The sequence below is a fragment of the Leptodactylus fuscus genome, chromosome 3 (genome assembly GCF_031893055.1).
Source record: "Leptodactylus fuscus isolate aLepFus1 chromosome 3, aLepFus1.hap2, whole genome shotgun sequence".
Lineage (NCBI taxonomy): Eukaryota > Metazoa > Chordata > Amphibia > Anura > Leptodactylidae > Leptodactylus > Leptodactylus fuscus.
Genome location: NC_134267.1, coordinates 75,521,150 through 75,545,642, shown reverse-complemented (window position 1 = coordinate 75,545,642; position 24,493 = coordinate 75,521,150). Strand labels below are relative to the sequence as shown.

General features: G+C 41.9%; 1 protein-coding gene across 1 annotated transcript in view; it reads left to right on the top strand.

Annotated features, from left to right (window-relative positions):
* The window catches only part of LYST (lysosomal trafficking regulator), a 393,838-nt gene that overhangs the window by 167,709 nt on the left and 201,636 nt on the right, over positions 1 to 24,493 (top strand). The window contains exons 16-17 of the mRNA XM_075267816.1: positions 5,721 to 5,966; positions 16,078 to 16,251. Coding sequence (XP_075123917.1) covers positions 5,721 to 5,966; positions 16,078 to 16,251 — 420 coding nt within the window. The remainder of the gene's footprint in view (positions 1 to 5,720; positions 5,967 to 16,077; positions 16,252 to 24,493) is intronic.

The window sequence follows — 24,493 nt, the reverse complement described above, 5'->3', positions numbered from 1 at the left end:
GAAGAACTCTGGTGAAGTGGTCTAGGACCACCTTCTCCACCATCTTTGCAGGGGTACAGGTGTCTGGTTCCAGCCACTTTTTCACCAGGTGAATCAGGTCATACATCTGGGATCTGGCAGGTTTGTCCATCTGGTAGCGCCAGGTATGTACTCGCTGGGCACGGACAGCAGTGGTTACCCCCAGCCGAGCAAGGATTTCCAGCTTTAGTTTATTATAGTCTTGGACATCTTGCTGGCAGAGGTCATAATAGGCCTTCTGGGGTTGGCCTTCAAGTATGGTGCAATGACGTCTGCCCTGTCAGCAGCTGGCAGTTTCTCCCATTCAGCCACTCTCTCACACACAGTCAGGAAGGCCTCCATGTCTTCATCTGGGGTCATCTTATGCAAAGCTCTTTGCACAGCCCGCTTCTCATCTCTGTGCTTCAAAGGTCTTTGCGGGCTATTGACAACAGCAATTTGCTCCATCATTTGTTGTTGTTAAAGGGAGCAGCCTTTATTGGGCTATCTCACTGAGATCCTGTCTTCCTAATTACATCAGGGAAGACAGGCTTGCACATTGCAGTGAGTGCCCTCTATTGGTTTGCAACACTGAGACACCTTACTTCCTAATTACATCATGGAAGACAAATTTGCATATTCTTCCCATGGCCCCTTGCAAAGAGGAGTGCTAAAGGCTTAATAAGTCTCCACACACCTATATGGTGGTCTCTCCCCAAGGAGTGACAATATCCCCCTATCTCAAGAATAGTGAACTTGGTACAGAATAATATCTTTCACTGAAATGGAGTATATAGTACAAAATGGAGTATAAAAGATACATGACTATACTTGCCCCTCACATTATCAACCATGTAGGATAATTTCACCTACTGCGCTTCTGAGAGAGATATTTAACGCTTTCTCATTTGTAAATGTAGAGGGTGCTGGATCGGATTGTGGGGTAGAAGAAGAGGGAGCAAATAAAGGCATAAGATCTCAATGAGAGTCTTGGTGCGCAAGAAAGGAGTGGGAAAGGGAAACGAATGAAGGAAGCGGAGAACCTGATTTGTCCTTCGGAATCTTGAGGGGCATACTGCTGTAGTGTAGACAACTGTTCCTAGAGAAAACCAGGACACAGTACAGGAAGTCCTTTGATCACTTCAATAAAAACTTATATGCCTTTTTAGAGAAAGATAGCATTTATGCTTATGGAAATGCATATCATACCATGCCCTTTCCTATCCCCTGGTTCAACTTGATGCACATATTTGTTCTTTCAGTCACTGTATGTAATTAGAACACATGGGTAAGTCTCCCAAGTAAATGGTCAGGCACACCAGGGGGAACTCAGGACTTTCTGAAAACATAAAAAGTGGAAGAAGAATGAGGAGTCAAGTGGGGTTTTGCAAGTGCATTTTGCACACCACTTCCAGGGTTAATGTTATGGTAGAATGAAAACAGGTATGGCAGGGGGCCAGATGATAACCATATTTGAGAAGTTAATTAAGGTGACTTATTGGATGTCCAAATCTTAGTTATGAAATCGTGGGGCCAGTCACTCAATAAGCAAATTAATATATTAGTGAAAAGCAACTTCATATAATAATGAACATCAAGTAGATCTATGCCCCCTCCTCCTTACTTGACTTTGCTAAAAGAGAGGGAGAGGTCAAAAGAAAATGTTCTGGTGTAATATGATTGTGCAAAGCCTGCTTGGGGCAGAACATTCATTTTGAAGAGTTCACAGAAACAAAACCAAGAGAATGTGGACCAATTATTTTGATTAGGCTTGAGAAACCCATGCAAAGGAGGAAAATTACAATGAAAAAGACAGGAGTCATGAGGAGCAAGATGAAGTTCTAGATATTTCAAAATTGTGTGTTACTATCTGAAAGCAAATGAAACAGTTGCAAACTAAATAGATGAAAAGAAAATGTCCAGAACCTCAGACTTTTGCTGGTTAAATGGAAAGAGAGTTGTACAAGGCTTAAATCAGAGAGAAGACTGGGGGAAAAAAAATAGAGTAGAATGGGCACTAAATTAAAAAAAAAAAAAAGCAAGCCATCTGCTTAGATAATAACTTGCTCTGTTACCAGGACCAATTCTAACTACTTAAAAATGTAGGCTGGACTACCACTACACATGTGTACCATTCAGCAATAAAGCCGTTTGGCCAAGATAAGTAACTTAGCCTCCCAGCAGTGATTTAACCCCTTAAAGCAACACTCAGGTCAACACTCAGGTCAGTAATAGTACATCCTTGCAAGTAGCATGTTAGCGCTCAGCTCAGTACTATTACTGACCTGTAATGGCACGGGCACAGAATGCCATTTCTCCCGGTACCCAGTTGTATTTCACAGCGAGAGCCGGGACGAACTTCCCCAGTCATGTCCGTAGCATTTAAGAGTTGCGCAACATACCGACCCCCTCGTAACCCCCGTGGCAAGATCGGGGGGTACCCTGATGAATTTTATGTAGCCCGGGGTCTGGGTGGTGACCCTGGGCTGCTAGGAGACCTGTTTACCTGGTTGATCCTGCCGTGATGCCGAAAGTGTGTCCATGCGTCTCCATAGACACACTTCCTCTATAGCCTGCAATACATGTGTATTGCAGGCTGTAGTACTGGACCAGCAGTCAGAGTATTGCTGGTCCAAGTATCCTTATTGGAAAAATAAAAAAATGTAAAAATTTTTTTAAAAAAGTGTCTAAAATGAATGAATAAAGTCCCAATATTCCCTTTTTCTATATTAAATGAGTTTTATAAAATTAAACCCTAAAAATTAATAAAAACTATGCATATTTGGTATCGCTGCATCCGTATCAACCTGTACAATAAAACTAAAATAATATTTCACCTATACAGTGTTAGGTGCAATCAGCCCTGGATATGTTGTCGTAGTCCAAATTGATGATCTAATCACGAGCGCTCGTAGAACAGACACTCAAGTATCGTAATCAGAATGTTCCAAAGTTTATTACATATTACTTAGCGTTTATAGAGAAATAATCGTTGTATGCTAATTTAGGCATAACAAACTACATCATATAGAAATATGAATTATCATTGGTCAAAGTACAAAATGGGCATTTACAAACTATGAATACGTATATAAACAATACATGTGTTAACACATGGTTGTCCGTGTCATCCATTTTAGTGTGTTAGCACAGTCTGATAAAATGGATGCCATGACCTTCCAGGTTTCATGCTAATGGATGACAGACAAAACAAGACATTAGAACTCACTTCATATCTTGTGAACTTTATGCGTCTTGTTATGGCCATCACGTATTGCGATGTACAAATATGGTAACTTCCATCCGCCAGCATGTAGTAAGGAAGGGCAGTGAATAACTGGTTTTAACTAGATATATTCTAAAACGCAGATAGACACAATGGTCAGCACATTTAGTCAAAATATAAGCCTCAGGGTTACTGGGGAAGCATCTTATCTGTTACTTCTGGCTATACGCTCAGGGTTAGTGGTTAGCTTATTTTTCTCTATTTTTCTAGTTACAGTTTTAGGAACTGTAAACGTCGGGGGAAAAAAACCCAGAAAAAAACCCCGCCAGAAATGCAAATTTTTTGCCATCTCACCATGCAAAATATGCTATAAAAAGTGATGAAAAAGTCATATCTGCGCCACAACAGTTCCAATAAAAAGCACAGGTTGTCCCGCAAAAAATAAGCCCTCAACCAATTCTGTCAACCGAAAAATAAAAATGTTCCGCATCTCAGAAGATGGTGATGCAAAAATCATTGATTTATGTCTCCATATGGGTTTTTGTTCTGCAAAATTACTAACGCATAGAAAAATTGTATAAGTTAGGTATCATCGTAATCGTACCGACCCGCAGAATAAAGGTAACATGTTACTTATGCTGTACGCCGTGCGAAAAAACATTTAAAAAGTAAAATACAATGCCAGAATTAACTTTTTTGGTGGATAAAAAAAAAATTAATAAACAATAGTCAATAAGTTATAGGCACCCAAAAATGATGTCATTACAAAATGCATCATATCCTGGAAAAATACTAGCACTCATATGGCTGCATCAAAACAAAAATAAAAAAATAGCTTGAGTAATGTGACGACAAAAAAACCCCCAAAATCGCCAACTCATTAGAACAAATCTGGTTGCGTCAGGAGGGGAATATATAAGCGGTGCGAGCAGGATATTTCTACAAACTGCAGAAACAGAGTAATAAATATTATGGTATGTTTTGCTGTTAATCTTTGTTACAGAAAAATGTGGTTTAAAATGGAAAATGTGCATAAAAAAGTGACATTTAAAAATTTCACCTTCATTTTGCATTAATTCCTGTGGAACACCTAAAGGGTTAATAAAGTTCCTATATACAATTTTGAATAGTTTGAAGACTACAGTTTCTGTTTTCTATTATATAGGACCCTCAGTCACTTCACAAATAAATAGGTCCATAGAAAACAAAATCTTGAAATTTTCTTGAAAATCTGACAATTTGCTATTAAAGTTATAAGCCTTCTAACTTCCTAGAAAAGTAAAAGTACATTGGAGAAACAATGCCAATATAAAGTAGACATATGGGAAATGTTAATTAGGAAGAATTTTGTGTGATATGACTGTTATAATGTTTATGATAAGATTGTCTGCTGATTTTATGAAATTTTCAGTATATTGTCCTTTTTTTAATAAACTAATACAAAGTATAATGACCAAAATTTACCACCAACATAAAGTATAATGTGTCACGAAAAACATTCTTGGAATCACTTGGATAGGTAAATTCATTATGAAGCTATCCTCTCATAAAGTAAAAGACGTCCTATTTAAAAAACAGGGTCTGAGCCTTAAGGCCCAAACTACCCTGCGTCCTTAAGGGGTTAAAGAAGCTGGGGACATACATCCAGCATCAGTGCTCAATTTATTGGGGATATAGACATTATACAAACACTGGAGGGGCCAGGAGTGGGTGTAACATTGTAACATAAAAAAAAATAAAAAATTATTCAACTGTCCCTGGTGCTGCGGTGTCCATTGCCAAAGCCATTAGGTCGCACCTTCCTTCGATCCTACTCCAATCAGCGGCCTCAGCAGTTGTCCGAGAGGCACATATGTAAATTACAACAGTAGTCCCTCAGCCATCACATGCGGTACAGGGCTTCTGGGTATAAATGCACAGCATATGATTGAACAGGCAGCGTATACCAGAGTGCCGGGGACAGAGGAGTATATATTAAAAAAAAATTTTTTAATGTTACGCCTGCCCTGGCTTCTCCGTGGTATGTCCAATTCCTGGACAACCCCTTTAAGAATACTCCCATAGTTGCCTCTCCACACAGTATAACGACCCATAGTGGCCCTTATGGTTTTCATTATGATTTTTGGGGGTTTGCCACACATGACCCATCAGACTTTAGAATATAATGCTTTCCAGTGCTGGTATTCAAGCCCTGCTGAGTGGACCTCAGTGGTCACATTGGTATAATGATGCCACATGACGCCATTATGCCTCTGAGACCAGAAGAGACGTGAAGACTGGTGCCGAAGACTCTTTTTCTAGCCCACCACTCATTATTCTCTGGATTCTGAAGAAACTACAGCTGTCTGTTGTTCTCTGCTATCAAAAAGTTTAGATACAGTGTACATTAATTCCAAAGATTACCAATATGAGTGATTTAGTAGAGTCCTGCATAAATTATGCTGGAAGTTAAATGAAAATGATTAAATATGTTGTATTATGTTTTTGTTGCCCATAGGAAAATCTTGCGGTTGTATATGATATGGAAAGTCCAATGACTTATACAATTTATGAACCAGTAATCAGGATGAAAGGAAGTTTGAAAACTATATCCTGTCCAAGACCCTTTAGTACAAGAGAAGTTACAAGTAAATCTTTGGATTCTCAGGCACTGAAAATGTTACATCCATGTCACGAAAAAAACATTCACAGTGTTTTACATGAGATTGGAGGAATCGGAGCAATTGTGTTTCTCTTCGCAAGAGTAAGTTGTGCATGCATCTCCTGAAAGAGTGTATTGTATCATACTAAAAAATCTACATGTGAGCCGATTATATAATTTTGTGGTGAAACATTCAGATTTATCATTTACACAACATTTTCATGGTGATAGGTTCCCTATTAATTTTGCAATCTTCATTGTTGTCTGCTATTGAGATCATCACACATCACATTATTAAGTACAAATTTTTTCATTCACAGTGTGCTAAATATCTGTAAGAAAGTCCATCCTCAGTCTTTGTGAATTTATAATAGGCCAAGCTTTCCTATATCGTGTGACCTATAACCTGTTCTGTATGACCTACTGCCTCAATAAATGTTTTTTTGCAAAATCATTATTTCTAAATTAAAACAGAAATGTATAAATCGCAAAGGTACATGAAATAATCCCACTAATATTATAAATGTGAAAGTTTGATGTTTGTGTGTTTGTTCCTCAATCACGCAAAAACGTCTGAACGAATTTGAATGAAATTTGGCCAACAACACACTCATTATATTGCGTCCCAGCGAGTTGCTGAGATGCCGGAACAATCACAGGCACAGTGCAAGAAACAAGTTCAGCCGCAGGCCAGCTTGAGAGCTGCCAAAACTCCGTAGCATGTGGATCATCAATGCCAACAACACGCTCATTATATGGCTACCCTGCGAGATGCTGAGTTGCCAGAACAATCACAGGCATAGTGTGAGGAACAAGTTCAGCAGCAGGAGAGTTTGACAGCTGCAGAAATGCTTGCGCAGGAAAAATGTCGAAGGCAGTAAATTGCTGAATATAGATGGATCATCGAAGCCAACAACATGCAGATGAAGTAGCGGGCATAGGCTAGTGGGAGAATACTTTGCACTGCCGCGGTTGCCAATGTATTTTTTTGTTTGTTTTGGGTTTTCACGCATGTAGTGTCCCTGCTTGATAATTTGTCTAGAATAATGAAATCATGGATGTGTTTCTCACAGGTCCCCCAGCCCATACAAAGTTCTTGTATTGATGGTCATATCCATTGACAACTGATAAAGATAATTCTATTTATTTATATTTGCAAAAATGATTGTTTATAAATTTAAATGTAGCTGTGTTTGTGAGAAAACCCCTTCACCCCCCCTAGGTGAATCTACTGCCACTAAAACGTTTTTAGACCACTTATATGCAGTTGAAGAGCTGCTTGTTGACACAGTGAACATGCATATGGTAATTAGCTGTTCTTTGCACTCAAGGCAGGGCAACATCTACTGAATCACCATCTTCTTTTGTAGTTGCTGCAAATTGCTGTCCAGGGGATATTTCAGTCTTGAAGTTTTGGGGACAGCAATGGGTGGTGACCACAAAAGAAAATGGATGCTTCAGCTGTTGTGGCTCTGCCCTGAAAGCACCGAGAAACACATTTGGAAATGGAATGAAAGATTAATTTTTCAACAGCAAGATTGTACTTTAGCACATAAAAGATATGTTTACTGTGCCACAACAACAGCATATCGGTGGTTTAGAAGTGATTTTGGTGGCAGTAAACTCCCTTGAAGGCATATGTGTCTAGATGTATGGCCAATATATACAATATTATATTGGGTATTTGGGTACCCCCAAACTGAGATCTGTCTACCCTGAGTTAGGTGGGATACATTGTTTGTTTTCTTTCATAATAGAAGTATAATTCTGTCAAGATTGTCATGGTAAAGTTCCTTATTAGATTTTTTTTTCGCATTCAAGTCTGTTCTGATCACCTCTTAAATAAGAATTTGCCTTTCTAAATAAGCAAATCTTAATGAATTCTGAAATAACCCTTTTTTATTTTCTTGCCCATGCCCCCAATACATACTAATGGTATTTTTATTTTGAGTAACTATAAAAAGTAGAAACAAATGTTGCTTTTTGGTCCTGTATTCCTTCAGTAAGGGAGCGTTCACACTACCGTCTGTGTCCGACAGGTAGTGTCCGCTCAAAGTCTGGCACAGACATTAGCAGCGGACAATAGCTGTGTCCGTGACACCTGTCATTTATTTAAATGGACATCGGGTGCGTTCTTTTGCACTCCGTGCCCTTCCTTCCCTGTCCGCATGTAAAGATGTCAGACTTCTCAAGCGGACAGAAGAACCCTACATGTCGGGTTTTTCTGTCCGCTTGAAAAGTCGGACATCTTTACATGCGGACAGGGAATGAAGGGCACGGAGTGCAAAAGAACGCACTCGATGCCCATTTAAATAAATGACAGGTGTCATGGACACAGCTAGTGTCCGCTCCTAATGTCCGTGCCAGATTTTGAGCGGACACTACCTGTCGGACACAGACGGTAGTGTGAACGCCCCCTAAGACCGAACCCATTGAAGTCAATGGGATTCTGTTTTACTGCGCTCACTCTGACACGTGTTTACGTGTCCGAATGAGCGGCGCGTTACTCCATGTGAACGCAGCCTTAGGGTTCTTGTTGCTCTGTCTGAACACTGCTCTATTACCTTTCCTCTGTAATTGGATATCTACCACACCCATTTCCTTCACCTTGGTTTCCCTCTGCTCCTCTAATGTGACACAAAAATTAATCAAGCATGTACATACACTACTGTACAAACATTTTGGATAGATGTGGAAAAAAATGCTGCAAAGTAAGAATACTTTGAAAAATAGAAGTGTTTATTATCAATTTTACATGCACAAAATCAGGGATCTTGTAACATTATGGTCAGGTGTGTGATTTTCCAGTTATGGTGATGATGATCATCTTTCACATGTAGGCTTGAAAACACAGTTTAGTAGGATGCTTAAAATTGGGAATAAGACACAAACAACCAATTTCTGTTACAGAGATGAGGGTATGGAAAAAAGTTTCACGTCAAAGTATCTGGAGTAAAAAGGAAAAAAAAAAAAGGCAGAAACAAGTGCCCCTGTGTGGAACATATTAATAGTTCACACAAGGTATTGAATAACCCGAACTGAAAGCTGTATGTTGGAGTGCTTACCTGGGTTGGTTGTGTAGACACAACCCTTGTGAAAGTATCAAACAGAGGGTGCAGCTTTCCTGGAGATCTGCTTGATCTGATTAAAGGGTTTTGTCTTTTATACCCTATAACGCGTTATTATTTGGCAAATAAATAGATTGTTACTTCACTTGGAAACTTATCTGTATATGAATATTCCTTGAGGGAACGTGGAGTCTGGTTAGCTTTTTCTGAACATTATTGCTTGGGTTGCAATCGGTTTCATGCCAAAGGTCATACACCTTGGCAAGATTAACCACAGCAACAAGACACATGGTGTACTGCATCAGCATCATCTCTTCCAAGAAAAATTTTCAAAGCAGACTAGGGTTTTAGGGTTCTGTGAAGGCACCACTCCCACCATCGCTCCACTGTTCAAAATATAAACAGCTATAAACTACTCCAGTACAAACTGGTATAGCTAAAATGTCTTGCCAGTGTCAGAACAGTCACAGTACTTATTGCACATTTGTGGTGAGTACAGGCTTAAGCATTAAAGACGCACAATGACGGCTCTTATCATGAAAGCCTATGAGCTGTACTTTAGATGCAATATTAGTGATCAAGAAAAATTCTGGGCTCCTCACATTTGTTGCGCAAGATATACTGTTGATCAGCCTGAGAAATTCTCACAAGTCAATGCCATTTGCTGTCCCAATAATATGATGGGAAGTGAAGGATCATGTGACCGAATTTTGCTTCTTTCTTGGCAATGTCTCTTGTTTCTCTGCTAAAAATCAAAACTGCATTAAATATCCCAATTTGCTTTCAGCTATGAGACCAGTGCCACATTATAACTCTTCCAGTACCAAAGCTACTAGAGAAATGGAGCCTAGAGGAGGCAGCCAATGAAGATGTTGCAGTCCATAGGTCAGAAAGGAGGGACGACGCTAATTCAGACTTAGTCATATACAGTATTTCTATGGAGCCTCACCTTATAACATAGTCAGAACTGAATGACTTGGTCCAGGAATTACGTTAGTCAAGAGCAAATGCAGTGTTACTGATTTCAAGGATGGCATTTGCTGTCACCTGGTATAAAAGTTTCTGTCTTTTGAAACCACCAAGATGACTTAAAGGGATATGCTAATTAGCCAGCACAGAGCACTCAGGAAGTTCACTGAGCACTGTGTGATGGTTGTAAACCGTAGGAGTTGAAGCAGGGAAGGCTGCTGCTGCTGATGACTCTATAAAGGCTATGCAAATATATGCTTAGTTAAAAGTGAGTTTTCCCAATGAGAGGCTCCCTTTAGCACAGCGTAAGCGTAAGGTAATGTTCATCCTTCACTACCTGTTGGCTATGCTGCACACATGAAAGAAACATACGAGAACATGGAACTGTTGTTGAAACACATCAAGTACAGCAACTACACCTGGGACATCTGTGAAGTTTTAAAAGTTGTGGCACTGCTGCTTGGATTGCAGCTCGGATATACAAAGTACTGCTGTTTCATTTGCAAATGGGACAGCTGGGCTAAGCAGTCACATTAAAGAAGAAGGAAGTTGCCAATCCTTAACCATTTAATTCCCGGGCAGAAAAATGGTGCACATAAAGCACTTGTGGACCCATGTTAAATATTATGATATTGCAATATTCATGGCATACATAGTTTTAATACTCTGCTGACTTCACTCTGCCATATTTTGGTACATGGGTGCAGTTAGCGTACACCATTTTAGAGTTGCCCTTATAAAGCAACAAGATGGAAGGCAACACCCCCTCTCATGATAATAAATGTGTGACAGACACACAGGTCTGGGGTCATCATCGTGGATGGTGGCACTGGTCATCCATGGGGGATCTATGGCAGGTATATCTTGTCATACTGGACAAGACATCGTGACTAGAGATGTGCAAACGCTGTTCGATTGAATAGATATTCGATCGAATATCAGGCCGTTCGAGTTATTTGATTCCAATAAAAATTCCAGTAAAAATTTGTATCCCCTCCCACCTTCCCTGGCACGTTTTTTGCACTAATAACTGTGCAGAACAGGTGGGACAGGAACTACGACAACGTAGGCATTGGAAAAAAAAAAAGAAAAACCCATTGGCTGCCGAAAACATGTGTCCTCGGATTTATAAGAATAGTTGGGGACATCTTCGTCACATTTGCGGTGACAGATGGGGAGAGAGAGAGATCTGCTGAGAGCTAGATAGGTATTAGCTCCTAGTAGGCAAGAAAAAAACAGAAGAAAAACAACAGCTCTTTTCAGAGACATACTGCAGGGAGAGGAGTCGAGCTTTCCACAGGATGTCCCCTCGAAAACTAACAGGGATACAGGACATTAAGTCTGGCTATATACACTCAACCCAACTTTCCAGGCGGTGTCCCCCCAAAAAACCTAACAGGGATACAGAGCATTACGTCTGGCTGTATAGGCTCAACCCAGCTTTCCAGATGGTGCCCCCACAAAAACCTAACAGGGATACAGAGCATTAAGTCTGGCTATTTACGCTCAACCCAGCTTTCCAGGTGGTGTCCCCCAAAAATCCTAATAGGGATACAGAGCATTGTCTGGCTATTTACGCTCAACCCAGCTTTCCTCGGTGTATAGACCATAAAAATCGCATTACTATACATCTAAAAATGCGTAAGGCTAGTGCAAATGGACGGGGACAGGGGTCTGGAAATGCAGATGGGGAGCAAGGTTTGCGGTCAACCAACAGCGTCTCCCGTGTCTACTGTTCTGCGGCAGCAAGCATTGCGCTTCCCCACAGTCCCCGGCTTGATGTTATTATATTACATTAAGTAGGGTGCAGGGTACAACACTAACCAGGCCCGAGCACCAGGAAGAGGTGTTACAATGGCTGGCGGATAATGCTTCCAGCACATTCTCCACTAGCCAGTCAGCCTCTACTTCAACTCCTCCTCCTACCCAACAGTCTGGTCCTCTTTCCTCACAACATGCCCAATCTTCCTAGCAAAGTAATCCTACCTTTCCCACCTCCCAGGAGCTGTTTTTGGGTCCATTCACTATCCCTCTCTCTGTCCCACCACTTCCCGAAGTACCAGATGAGTTTCTGTGTCCTGATGCCCAAACACTGGATCATCCGCCAGCTCTTGTTGTTGTTGACCAGCAATCGGCCCTCAGTGACGATGATGACGAGACACAGTTGCCATCAGGGCATGCTGTTGCCATGGTCGGTGTGCAGGAGGAGGAGGAGCTGAGAGAGGAATTGGAAGAGGAGGTGGTGGATGACGAGGACACTGACCTGACCTGGACAGGGGGATGTCAAGCAGTGTAGATGTGGAGCGAAGTGCAGCACCAAAAGAGGGTGGCCAAAGGCATGTCCAGAGGCAGAGGACGACTGCTTCACCGAAGCCAGGCCACAGCCAGCAGGGCCCAAAATGTTCCCTATTCTAGCCAGCCTAGAAAAAGTCCCACATCGAGGCCACGGTCTTTGGGGGTGTGGAGATTTTTTAATGTATGTGCGGAGGACAAATTTAGTGCGGTTTGCACACTTTGCAACTCGAAACTGAGTAGGGGCTCTGAAAAGAGCAACCTTACGACCACTGCCATGGGCCATCATTTGGAAAGAAAGCACTGGGATCAGTGGGAGAGAGCAAACGCAGGACAATCATCGTCCAGTGTTGACGCCACTGCCTCTCCCACTGTTGCCAGTGCTGGCGCTGCAGTCCAGACCAGCAGCCAGGACACCTCCACATCTGCCTCCGCCGCTTTGGATACTTCTCCCTCATCCTCCCCTCTTCCTGCCTCAGCTCCTTCTCCTGCCTCAGCTCCTTCTCCTGCACCATCATGCGCATCTTCCCAGCAACCCACCATCTCCCAGACATTTGAGTGCAGGCAAAAATACAGCGCTACCCACCCACATGCACAAGCCTTAGATGCACACATCTCCAAACTCCAAACAACTCCAGGAGATGTTGCTGTTCCGGCTTGTGGAAACTCAGGCCTTCCGTGACCTGATGGCAAGTGCGGCACCTCGCTATGCCGTCACTGCTTCTCCCGCTATGCCGTCCTCGCCTGCACCAGCATGTGTCACGTAACATCAGGCGGGCCCTAAGTTCCGCGATTTGCACAAAAGTCCACTTGACCACCGATATGTGGACCGGGACGCTACATTTCACTGACTGCACGCTGGGTGACTATAGTTGAGGCTGGGACCCAGTCACAAACTAGAGCTTGCCAACCTCCAACACGTTCCATGCCTGGTCCACTTTTTTAATTTATTGGTGCAACAGTTTTTAAAAATGTACCCCAATTTCCCCGAGCTACTGGTGAAAGTGCGGCGCTTGTGCGCCCACTTTTGCAAGTCTACAATAGCCGCTGCTAGCCTCCGAAGCCTCCAGCAACGCCTCCATCTGCCAGAACACCGGCTGTTGTGCAACGTCTCCACACGCTGGAACTCGACATACCACATGTTGAGCAAAGTGTGTGAGCAGCAGAGACCCTTGATGGAGTACCATCTCCAAAACCCAAGGGTTCCTCAGAATCAGCTCCTGCAGTTTCTGCACCATGAGTGGCCATGGATGGCAGACTTTTATGCGAGATCTTGCGTGACTTTGAGGAGTCCACCAAGAGGGTCAGCTTTGACGACGCACTCGTGAGTGTAACAATCCTGCTCCTGTGTGTGATGCGAGAATCCCTCATCGCCATCAGGGATAACGCATTGTACGCTGAGGAGTCAGGCATAGGAGCAGAACCATCCCAGCAGGATAGTCAGTGCACACTCCTGACCGCTTCACAGCGTATATTGAGGGAGTAGGAGGAGGAAGTGGCAGATGATCTCATTGTCACACAGGAGGCTAGCGGGGAAGTTAATTGTGTCCCATTGCTGCAGCGCCGATGGGGCGAAATGGAGGAGGAGGAAATGGAGAGTGACCATTCCAGTGGGGGCAGTGAAGTCATGTCAAGTAACACTCTGGCACACATGGCTGAATTCATGTTGGGGTGCTTTTCAAGTGACAAACGCATTGTCAAAATCATGGAGAGCAACCACTACTAGATTTTTGCAATCCTGGACCCCCGGTATAAAAATAATATTTCTAATTTTATTCCGGTAGAGGGGAGGGCCAGTCGCATCAGAGATTGCCACAAGTAACTGGTGCAGAATATGATGGAGATGTTTCCATCAACTCTCATTGGCGGCAGAGAGGAGAGTTCTTGCAACTGCCATCCGGTCCACACCCGGCAGGCGTGCACTCTCCAAGGTCTGGGACACGTTAATGGCACCCCCTCGTGAAACTACCACCACTGAGGGACCTAGTGTCACCAGGAGGGACAAGTATAGGTGCATGTTGCGGGAGTACCTGGCCGACCCCAGCCCTGTCTTCTCCGATCCCTCTGCGCCCTATACTTATTGGCTCTCCAAGTTGGATTTGTGGCAGGAGCTTGCACTGTACGCATTGGAGGTCCTTTCCTGCCCTGCCTCCAGTTTTGGAAGGGGTCTTCAGCACAGCCCGATGGCATAATTACGGATAAGCGCAGCCGGCTGTCAGCTGACAGTGCTGACTGGCTGACGCTGATCAAAATGAACAGCCGCTGGATAGACCCATCATTTTCATGTCCACCGGTGTCAAGCACCCCAACATGAAGTTTCATGTGTGTGCTCACCCTCTACAATTCCTCATATTCCTCCATCATCTGCGTTGCACAATTCTGCTTCTACTAGGCTCAATCTGCCCTGATTCCCTCCAACTCTGCTGGTTAGAGTCTCAATCCACCCTGATTCCCTTCAAATTCTGCTGGTTAGAGGCTCAACTACTCCAAGGGCCAAAAACACTGCCAGTGCAAGGCTCTACTCACTCCAAAGGCCAAAAACACTGCTGTTTAAAGGCTCTACTCACTCCAAGGGCCAAAAACACTGCTCGTGCAAGGCTCAACTCACCCAAAGGGCCAAAAACTAAATCTCTGCTGTTTAAAGGCTGAACTCACCAAAAGGACCAACAAATCTCTGCTGGTGCAGGGCTGAACTAAGTTAAAGGGCCTAAAACTCTGCAGGTAAAAGGCTGAAGTCACCTCAAGGGCCTCAATCTCTGCTGGTAGCTCAGCTTAAGGGCCTCTAACTTAATTTGGAAAGGCTCACGTTAAAGGGCCAGAAAAGTGAATTTTGGAAGGTCTTACCACATCACACACACACACACACACACACACACAATGACAGTTCAGGGTGGGGACTGTTGGATTTCCCATTGCCTATTGTATCTGTGGTTGTTATGGGCAACATGATTTAAAGGGGTGCTTTTTAATATTTCTTTAGCTTAAAATTTGGGTTTCTGTCCAATTGGGGAGGAAAGAAGGTTTCCAGGTATTTCCCCACTTTGATAGTGTTTTTTTTTTTTTTTGAGTGTGGAAAGTGTGTAGTTGATAGGCTGTGATGGTGGGGTAAAACTGTGACTTGTTGTCCCAGTTGCATTCCAGAGGTGTTGGCATCATTTCTTGAGGTGTCATAATGGACTATAATGGGGTTTGATATTCGTTCGAATAGTCGTATATTGAGTGGCTATTCAAAATGATATCACGTGTACGGCTAGCTCTGCTCATTCCGAGCCGTACACGCAAGCATTTCCCATTCACTTCAATGGCAGCGCTCGTAGTGAAAAAAGCAGCCCATTCATTTCAATGGGGAGCGCTCGTATTGAAATTAATGGGAACTGCTTCATACGCACTGATTCTGAACGTGTTTTAACGTTCAGAATCAGGCAGCGTATCAGTAGTGTGAATGCAACCTTAGAGTCTCTCTGATGATGTAAGCTAATGAGACATTGACTGATATTTCTGTTATTCTGGGAGTTTTTCCTCTTCCTGTTTCCCTTGAAGACATTAATAAACCTCTACATTGTTTTCATAACAAGCTGACTCTTCAAATCAATGAACAAGGAAGTAGAAGGTTTTCGTTATTTGAGACAAATGTTTCCAAGAACAACAGATGCCAAGATTAAGGAAGGCATTTTTGTTGGTCCACAAATCTGGAAAATCATGAATGACAAGCATTTCGAAGAGCTGCTGTTGGGGCCTGAGAAAATTGCTTGGAAATCTTTCAAGGATGTAACATAACATATATTTATTATAAATGTATGTAACATAACATATGTAACAAATATGTAACAAATATTATTTAAGTGTTCTAAACATAATTTTCTTTTCTTTTCTTTTTTTTTCAGATTGTGGAGATTAGCAACTGTGAAAAAACACAATCTTTAGGATTACAGATTATATTGTCTTTAATAAAATATAACCAGAAGAGAATACAGGAAAGTGAAAACTGTGATATATATCCTATGATACAGCAAGTTTTAATACAACCAAAATGTATTGTGGGATTTCATATGCTAAAGGTATGTATGAAGAGTGCCGTGTGTTTGATTCCTTTCGAACATCTTAGTCACTGATGTAGCAATCTTAAATATAGTAGCAACACTGTAAACTGGAACTTAATCAATTCAAATTATATTCTGAGCTGCACCATCATCTTTCTCTCACTGCCCCTCTGCTGCCTACAGGTTAAAAAAAGAAAAAAAAAAAAAAAGGGCACAATGGAGGGATTACTCAGACCCACTACCTTTGGGTCTCCATTTGGGGACCCAAAAAATGTAAACCCTATATGCTTAAAAAGCAACTACCTGCCGATTCCATAGACTGTAACTTTACTGAAAGGAGTGGGAGGGGTGGAAGGAAGAGGGGAAGTTGAGGCAGACACTGGCCAGCAATTCATATAACTTGCTGGCAGGCCCTGTAATTCAAAATTCCAAGTGGAAACCCCCCCCCCCCCCCAATCCTTTAAAGAGGACCTTTCATCAGATTGGGCACAGGCAGTTCTATATTCTGCTGGAAAGCTGACAGTGCGCTGAATTCAGCGCACTGTCGGCTTTCCCGATCTGTGCCCGGTGTAAAGTGTTATCGGTACCGTAGCGCTTTACAGTCAGAAGCGCGTTTCTGACACTTAGGGATGCCTTTCTGCCCAGCAGCGCCTATCGCGCTGTACTGTGGAGCGGGGAGGAACGCCCCCTCCCGCTCCTGATAATACTCGTCTATGGACGAGCTGTGTGAGCAGAGGGAGGGGGCGTTCCTCACACAGTACAGCGTGATAGGCGCTGCTGGGCAGGAGGGCATCCCTGGCTAACTGTCAGAAACGCCCTTCTGACACTAAAGTGCTACGGTCCCGGGACTGATAGCGCTTTACACCGGGCACAGATCGGGAAAGCCGACAGTGCGCTGAATTCAGCGCACTGTCAGCTTTCCAGCAGTATATAAAACTGCATGTGCCTAATCTGATGAAAGGTCCTCTTTAAACTGATGTCACCCCATTTTCTCAATATTATTTTTCTCAAATCTTCTTTTGTTCTATACCTTTCATTAGGTTTTGGTCTTTATATGATCTATTTCACCTTTTTCCCCTATTTTTACTATTTTTTGTATGGATTTATTATGGGAATGGTATCTCTGGGGAAGGTAGTTGCTTCTGGTACAAGAGTCATGTGTAGCTAAGTTTAGGTCTATGTCTTACATCAAATATCTAATAAATAAATATATCAATGTCTGTAAAGCACTGCGGAATATGATGGCACTATATAAGTAAGCATAATGAATAATAATAATAAATAATCTATCTATATATATTGTATAGAGTTTAGTGTTGAATATGTCTTTGAGGGTTTTTTTTTTGCATACATGCCCATATACTGTTTCTCAGTTAATACTGAGTGTTTTTGATACTGGTGTAATTATTGCACAGTATAGATTCTGTCCTTAGGGGGACTTTAGTACACCCACTGTCCCATCTTTTTCATTTATCTATTTTCATGTCCACATATTTAAATCTGAATTAGAGTGTCTCTACTTTAGTATCTATGCTGTATTAAAAGTTTACTTTAAATATCAGAGGCCCCTTTATATTTATCATATGATGAATTTATTGTTGTGTAGTGTAGTCCTTCTCCAGAGATTAGAGGGAGGTTTCGGGATATTCTTATCTATGCCCCAGCCTGGATTGGGATGTTTGATTAATGTATGTATTAGGGGTGGTCCTCCCCCCCCCCCCCATCATAAGTGGGAGATTCCTTACTTAAGTCATGTATTTCAAAAGTCAGGGCATGTCTACTGATGTTGTATAGGAGGGCTTTCTTTGGTATAACTCTTAGGCGCTGTATTGATGTTGTGAGGCTGGACTAGCATGCCTGACGTATTGGTAGGAGGCTTTGGACTGGCCCCGTCTGTGCATGTCTGTGTGATGCCACACGGGAAGGAGTGTATGGATTGTTAGTGTCACCTGTGTCTGACATGTCATGTGACACGTCACTGAAGGGATTCTCCCTGTAGGATAAGGAAGCCGGTATCACTGTGTACTTTTGATTATTGCTCATGACAGGATAGGTGTGTAGTGGAGCATGATGGTGATTGGTTAATGGGATTTGGGAGACTAAATATGTTCCAATATAAGGGCGAGTAGCATCACACTAATTATTGCCGGCATCAGAATGGTCACGCTGGTGGTCTGACCAAATACCCCATAGGTTTTTTTGCTGGGTATAGCAGGTTCACTGCTTTCTTTGTCACTTTACCTATCCCCTGATGAATCACTCATGAAGTAACGTGTAAGGCTTTTTTTTGGTCTGCAGTTTATTATGCTATATGTTTGTAACAGCTTTGATTTGGATTTTGGTTTGACCAGTGACCGCAGGCTGCTTGAGCCCCCCCGTTAGCTGGTTGATCCTGCCAGGTACTAAGGAAGTCAAGCGATGCGTCTACATCGCTTGACTTCCTGTTAAAGACTGGAGACACATGCATTGTGTGTATCCAGTCTGTAACATTGATTCAGCAGTGAAATCATTGCTGAATCAAATGTCCTAAAAGGGACACATAAAAAAGTGAAAAAAAAAATTAATAAACTTATAAAGCCCGAAAAATTATTTTTTCTATAGAAGATATATTATATAAACAAACCTAAAAATTAAATAAAAACAATGCATATTTGGTATTGTCTTGTCCGAAACAATCTGTACAATAAAACTGAAACAATAATGTACATCGGGAAAAAAAAAAAATAGAAAAACCCGCCGGAAATGATTTTTTCACCATCTCCCCTTAAAAAATATGCTATAAAAAGTGATCAAAAATTCATATGCACCCCACAACAGTACCAATAAAAAGTACAGGTTGTCCCGCAAAAAATTAGTCCTCAACCAATTTTTTCAATTGAAAAATAAAAATGTTACGCCTCTCAGAAGATGGCGATGCAAAAATCACTGAATTATGTCCCCAAATGTCTTTTTGTTCTGTAGAATTAGTATTGCATAAAAAAATAATATAACTCTGATATTACCGTAATCGTACTGACCCGCAGGTCATATGTTACTTATACTGTACGCTGAATGGCAAAAAATTTAAAAGGTAAAATGCAATGCCAGAATTGATTTTATTTTTTTAAATCCAGCAGAAGAGTTAATAAAATGTATTCAATAAGTTGTAGGCACCCAAAAATGTTGTCAATTCAAAATGCATCTCATCCTGCAAACAATAAGCCCTTATATGGCCACGTCACCACAAGACTAAAGAAAATATCGCTTGCGCAATGTGAAGACGACACCCCCCAAAATCACCAAATCATTAGAAGACAACTGGCTGCGGCAGGAAGGGAATATATAAGCTGTGTGAGCGTACATCAGGGTACACCCCAGATTTAGAGCTTATGAGGGAAAAGACGCTAGAAGTGACCCCCCGGAGTGACTCCCCCAATAATAGGAGCTACTGGGACATGGTAGGGAATTTGGTGTTCCCAATGTACTCCGCACAGCTTACATATTCCCTTTTCGCTGTGCAGTCACGTCTGGGATACTAATTCTCACTACACCCCCTGATAAATTCTTTGAGGGATGCAGTTTGCAAAATGGGGTCTATCCTTTGGGGAATCCACTTTTCTGGTACCTTACAGGCGCTACAAACATGACATGGCCTTCAGATACTAAACATCCAAATCTGTACTCCAAAAGCCACATAGCACTCCTTCCCTTCTGCGTCCTGCTGTGTGCCCAAACTACAGTTTATGCCACATGTATGACACTGGTGTATCCAGGATAACGGTTTGGTTTTTGGATGCCATGACACTTTTGTAGAGCTCAAACGCCAGTAAAGTGGAATCCCCTGATATGTGACTTTATTTTGGAAACTACACCCCTGAAGGATTTATCCAGGGACACAGAGAGCATTTTTAACCCCCAAGTAAGGTTGAGCCGATCTTGAGATTTCAGGATCGTTTTTAAAATCTGATTTCCGATCATTTTCCATTCGATCCCAATTCTGATTCTAATGCAAATCAATGGGATTTTTTTAATAATGAATGATCGGATTTGAAAAAGGATCCTATTCACTACATAGCATGAAGTCCAAAAATTGAACGCTTTAATTTTTAGACTCCATGCTTGTAGTGATTAAAAAATCCCCTGGCTACTTAAGTCCCTTCTGCTGTCCACTTACCTTAACAGAAGCGCTGCCCCTGCCGCTCTACGCAGGAGTGCAGGTCTCTGACAACACAAAGTGGGTGCAACGTATTGGACACCGAAATGTCAATTTTTATTTTGTACATTACTTTTTGGGAAGCATTTTTAGGCTCAAAATGATACGACTTGATACATTCCTTGTTGGGTGTAGTTTTTAAAATGGGGTTACTTTTGAGGGGTTTCATATGGCCACATATGGAGTATTGCCATGTTCATGAGCAATTGTTGCGTCATTTTTTTCAATCCTACGAGCCCTCTAGATTGACCTTTCCCAGGCTTGCTTTAAAGCTGTGGAATAGGTCCACGCCTGTTAGAGGTGGGTTATCTGCGTTTTATGGCTTTTTCTCTGTCCCTCCGGAGCGGGTCAAGCCTCTTCACCTGCTCCGTTGGGAGGCGGATCTTGCCAGAACCATCCCTCTGTCGGATTGGTATGTGGCAGCTGGGTTTGTTAAACGTGTATCTAAGGGGGCAGCACATTGGGAAACGGCTTTGAAAATTATGCTGAGGTGGTATAGGACTCCGACCCAAATGGCGCATATTGATTCTTCTTGTTCCAGACTCTGCTGGAGGGGGTGCGGCCAAGTAGGTTCTTTTTTGCATTTGTGGTGGGACTGCCCTCTGGTACAAACCTTCTGGATAGCGGTATTTCATTTCATGTCCGCCATAGCTGGTTTTGATATCAGTCCCTCTCCTGGTCTCGCCCTTTGTTTCTTAGATATTGGTAGTTTTCCCTCGGATATGCAGGTCGTTCTGGGACAGATCGTGCTCGCAGCTCGGGCCATGATCGCGCGTCAGTGGAAGTCCGCTCTTTGTTTGACCTTAGCTGAACTATTTCACCATGTGAACTTGGCATGTACCTTGGAATGTTTGTTGTCTAACAAAAACCATACTTACGCCAAGTTTCGATCCCAGTGGTCTCTCTGGATTTCGTACGTGGAGTCTACTAAGGGTGTTCTTTCGCCTCGGCCACAGACCGCCCCCATGGGGACCCCCTGATTACTATCTGCCTAATATGTTGCTATCCCAGGTGGCTTTATTTTATTTTATTCAATTTTTTGGATGTATTTTGTGTTTCTCTGGTATTGTATTCAGGTATGTGGTTATGTTGTTCATGTTATTGTTTGGTTTTCTTGTCCTTTTCTGTCCCTATTCCGTCTCCCCTATCTCTCTTTTTCCTTTTTTTTTTTCCTGTTCCCTTCCGGTTGTGTTCCCCCTTTCATCTCTTTCTTGTCCTCTCGTAGAATTGGTGTCTTTGTAGCGTGTGTATATCTGGTCCTTTGGTCTCTGTATGCTTGGTTATGTTTGTGTCATCCATGTTTTTGGGTTGCAGCCCGAGGTTCCAGCTTACAATTTCTATTCTACTATTTAGACTTATGCCGATTCTTCTTATGTTTGTAGATGCTTTTTATTATATTGTAAAAGCTTTCTTCTTTTCAATAAAAATTATATTTAAAATGAGCAATTGTTTAACAAACTATGGGGGACTTTTTCTCCTTTAACCCCTTGTGAAAATGAAATCTTTGGAGATAAAGGTACATTTTAGTAATTTTTAACCTACACATCCCAAGGTTTGTAAAATCTGTGAAACGGGTATAGGGTCAAAATGCTCACTATACCCCTCAATGAATACCTGAGGGGGTCTATTTTATAAAATGGTGTCATTTATGGAGTGTTTTTAATTGCTTTGAAAACTCAAATCTTGTTTGAATGTGCAATGGGTCTGAAACATTTTAAAGCAAAAATTGTCTTGAAATCAAGTTGGTGCTCCCTTCTTTTTGGGCCCTATTGTGCATCCGTACATCGGATTAAGGCCACAAATTGTTCCTTTTTGTAACATGGGAGAAATGGGGTAATCTATTTTGGGATGTTTTCTTCATTTTCATGTGTTATGTGCAAGAAAACTGCCTATAAAATGACACTTTTGTATAAAAAATATGATTGATTTTTTTTTTTTTTTACACAATTTTTCTCAAAACCTATGGGGTCAAAATTCTCACTATACCCCTCAATGAATACCTTAAGGGGTCTAGTTTATAAAATTGTGTCATTTATGGGGATTTTCAATTGCTTTGGAAACTTAAATCTTGTTTGTGCAATGGTCCTAAAATATCTGCAAGCAAAATTTGTGTTTTGGAATCCATTTAGCACTCCCCACTTCTTGGGCTGTACTGTATGTGCGTACATAGGTCTATGGCCACAAAGTGTATATTTTTTTAACATGGGAGAAGTGGGGTGATATATTTTGGGGTGTGTTTCTTCTTTTTGATGTGTTGTGTGCAAAAAAAAAAACTGTCTTTAAAATGACATATATTTGAAGAAAATGAAAATATTTTTTTTTTCGTAATTTGTAATTCTTGCAAAACAATATTTGTTTGATCAAAATGCTCACTATACCCCTCAAAGAATATCTGAAGGGGTCTAGTTTTCCAAATTGGGTAATTTAATGGGAAGTTCTATCATTATGCCACCGATTCCTGTCTGCAAACACAACTTGGTACAGGAAAAAAATCATACTCAAAATTTCTAAAATTTGCTTATAAACTTCTAAATTGTCTAAATTACTCAAATATGCTACAATTATTTCAAATATGCTTGAAACACAAAAGGAACTACTAACTTTTTTTTTTACCTTGTATTATCTCTCTATATTATAAAAATGAAATCTTGTCTCTGTCTGTCTTGTCAGTCTGTCTGTCTGTTCTCTATGAGCGACCAAACGACTGGGCTGATCTTCACCAAATTTGGCACACAGATACTTCAGGTGTCTGGGAAGGTTTAAGATGAGGCCACAACTCACTCGGATGTACCGTTCCAGAGATACAGCTTTCCCAACACCCTGACCCCCATTAGCCAAAACAAACCTGCATGTTTCACTCATATTATAACTGCAATACACATGGTCACTCCAAATGTACGATCCAACACTGATATACAAACTGAGATACACGCATCAGAGGATTAGATACACAGATCAGAACACAGTATCAGATTTCAGAGGATTAGATACGTGCGTCTGCACACAGTTCCACATGCCAGAGGATTAGATACGCACGTCTGTTCAAAGTACCGCACGCTGAAGGATTAGATACACAGGTCAGCACACAGTATCACATGCCAGAGGATTGGATATGCCTGTCTGCACAAAGTACCACATGTCTAAAGATTAGATACGTGTGTCTGCACACAGTACCACACACCAGAGGATTAGGTACACAGTTCAGAACACAGTATCACATGCCAGAGGATTAGATACATGCGTCTGCACACAATTCCACATGCCAAAGGATTAGATACGCACGTCTGCACACAATTTCACATGCCAAAGGATTAGATACGCGCGTCTGCACATAGTTCCACACACCATAAGATTAGATACATACGTCTGCACACAGTTCCACATGCCAGAGGATTAGATACACAGGTCAGCACACAGTATCACACGCCAGAGGATTAGACACGCGCGTCTTCACATAGTACCACATGCCAGAGGATTAGATACGCAAGTCTGCCCACAGTTCCACACACCACAGGATTAGATACACGCCACTGCACACTATACCACATGCCGAAGGATTGGATACGCGACAATGCACACAATTACACACACCACAGGATTAGATATGTGCATCTACACACAATTCCACATGCCAGAGGATTAGATACACCAGTCTTAAAACAGTTTGACATACCAGAGGATTAGTTACGTGCATCTTCATTCCGTTTCACATGCCGGAGGATGAGATACGTGCGTCTATACACAGGTCCACATGCCGCAGGATTAGATACACGTCGGCGCACAGTTCCACACACCAGAGGATTAGATACGCACATCTTTACACAGTTCCACACATTGGAGGATTAGATACGCGCCACTGCACACAATACCACACGGCGGAGGCTTAGATACACAATACTGCACAGAATACCACACGGGGAGGATTAGATACATGCATCTGCACACAGTACCACACGCTGGAGGATTAGATACACAAGTCAGTACACAATACCACATGCCAGAGGATTAGATATGCACGTCTACACACAGTTCCATACACCGGAGGATTAGATACGTGCATCTATATAC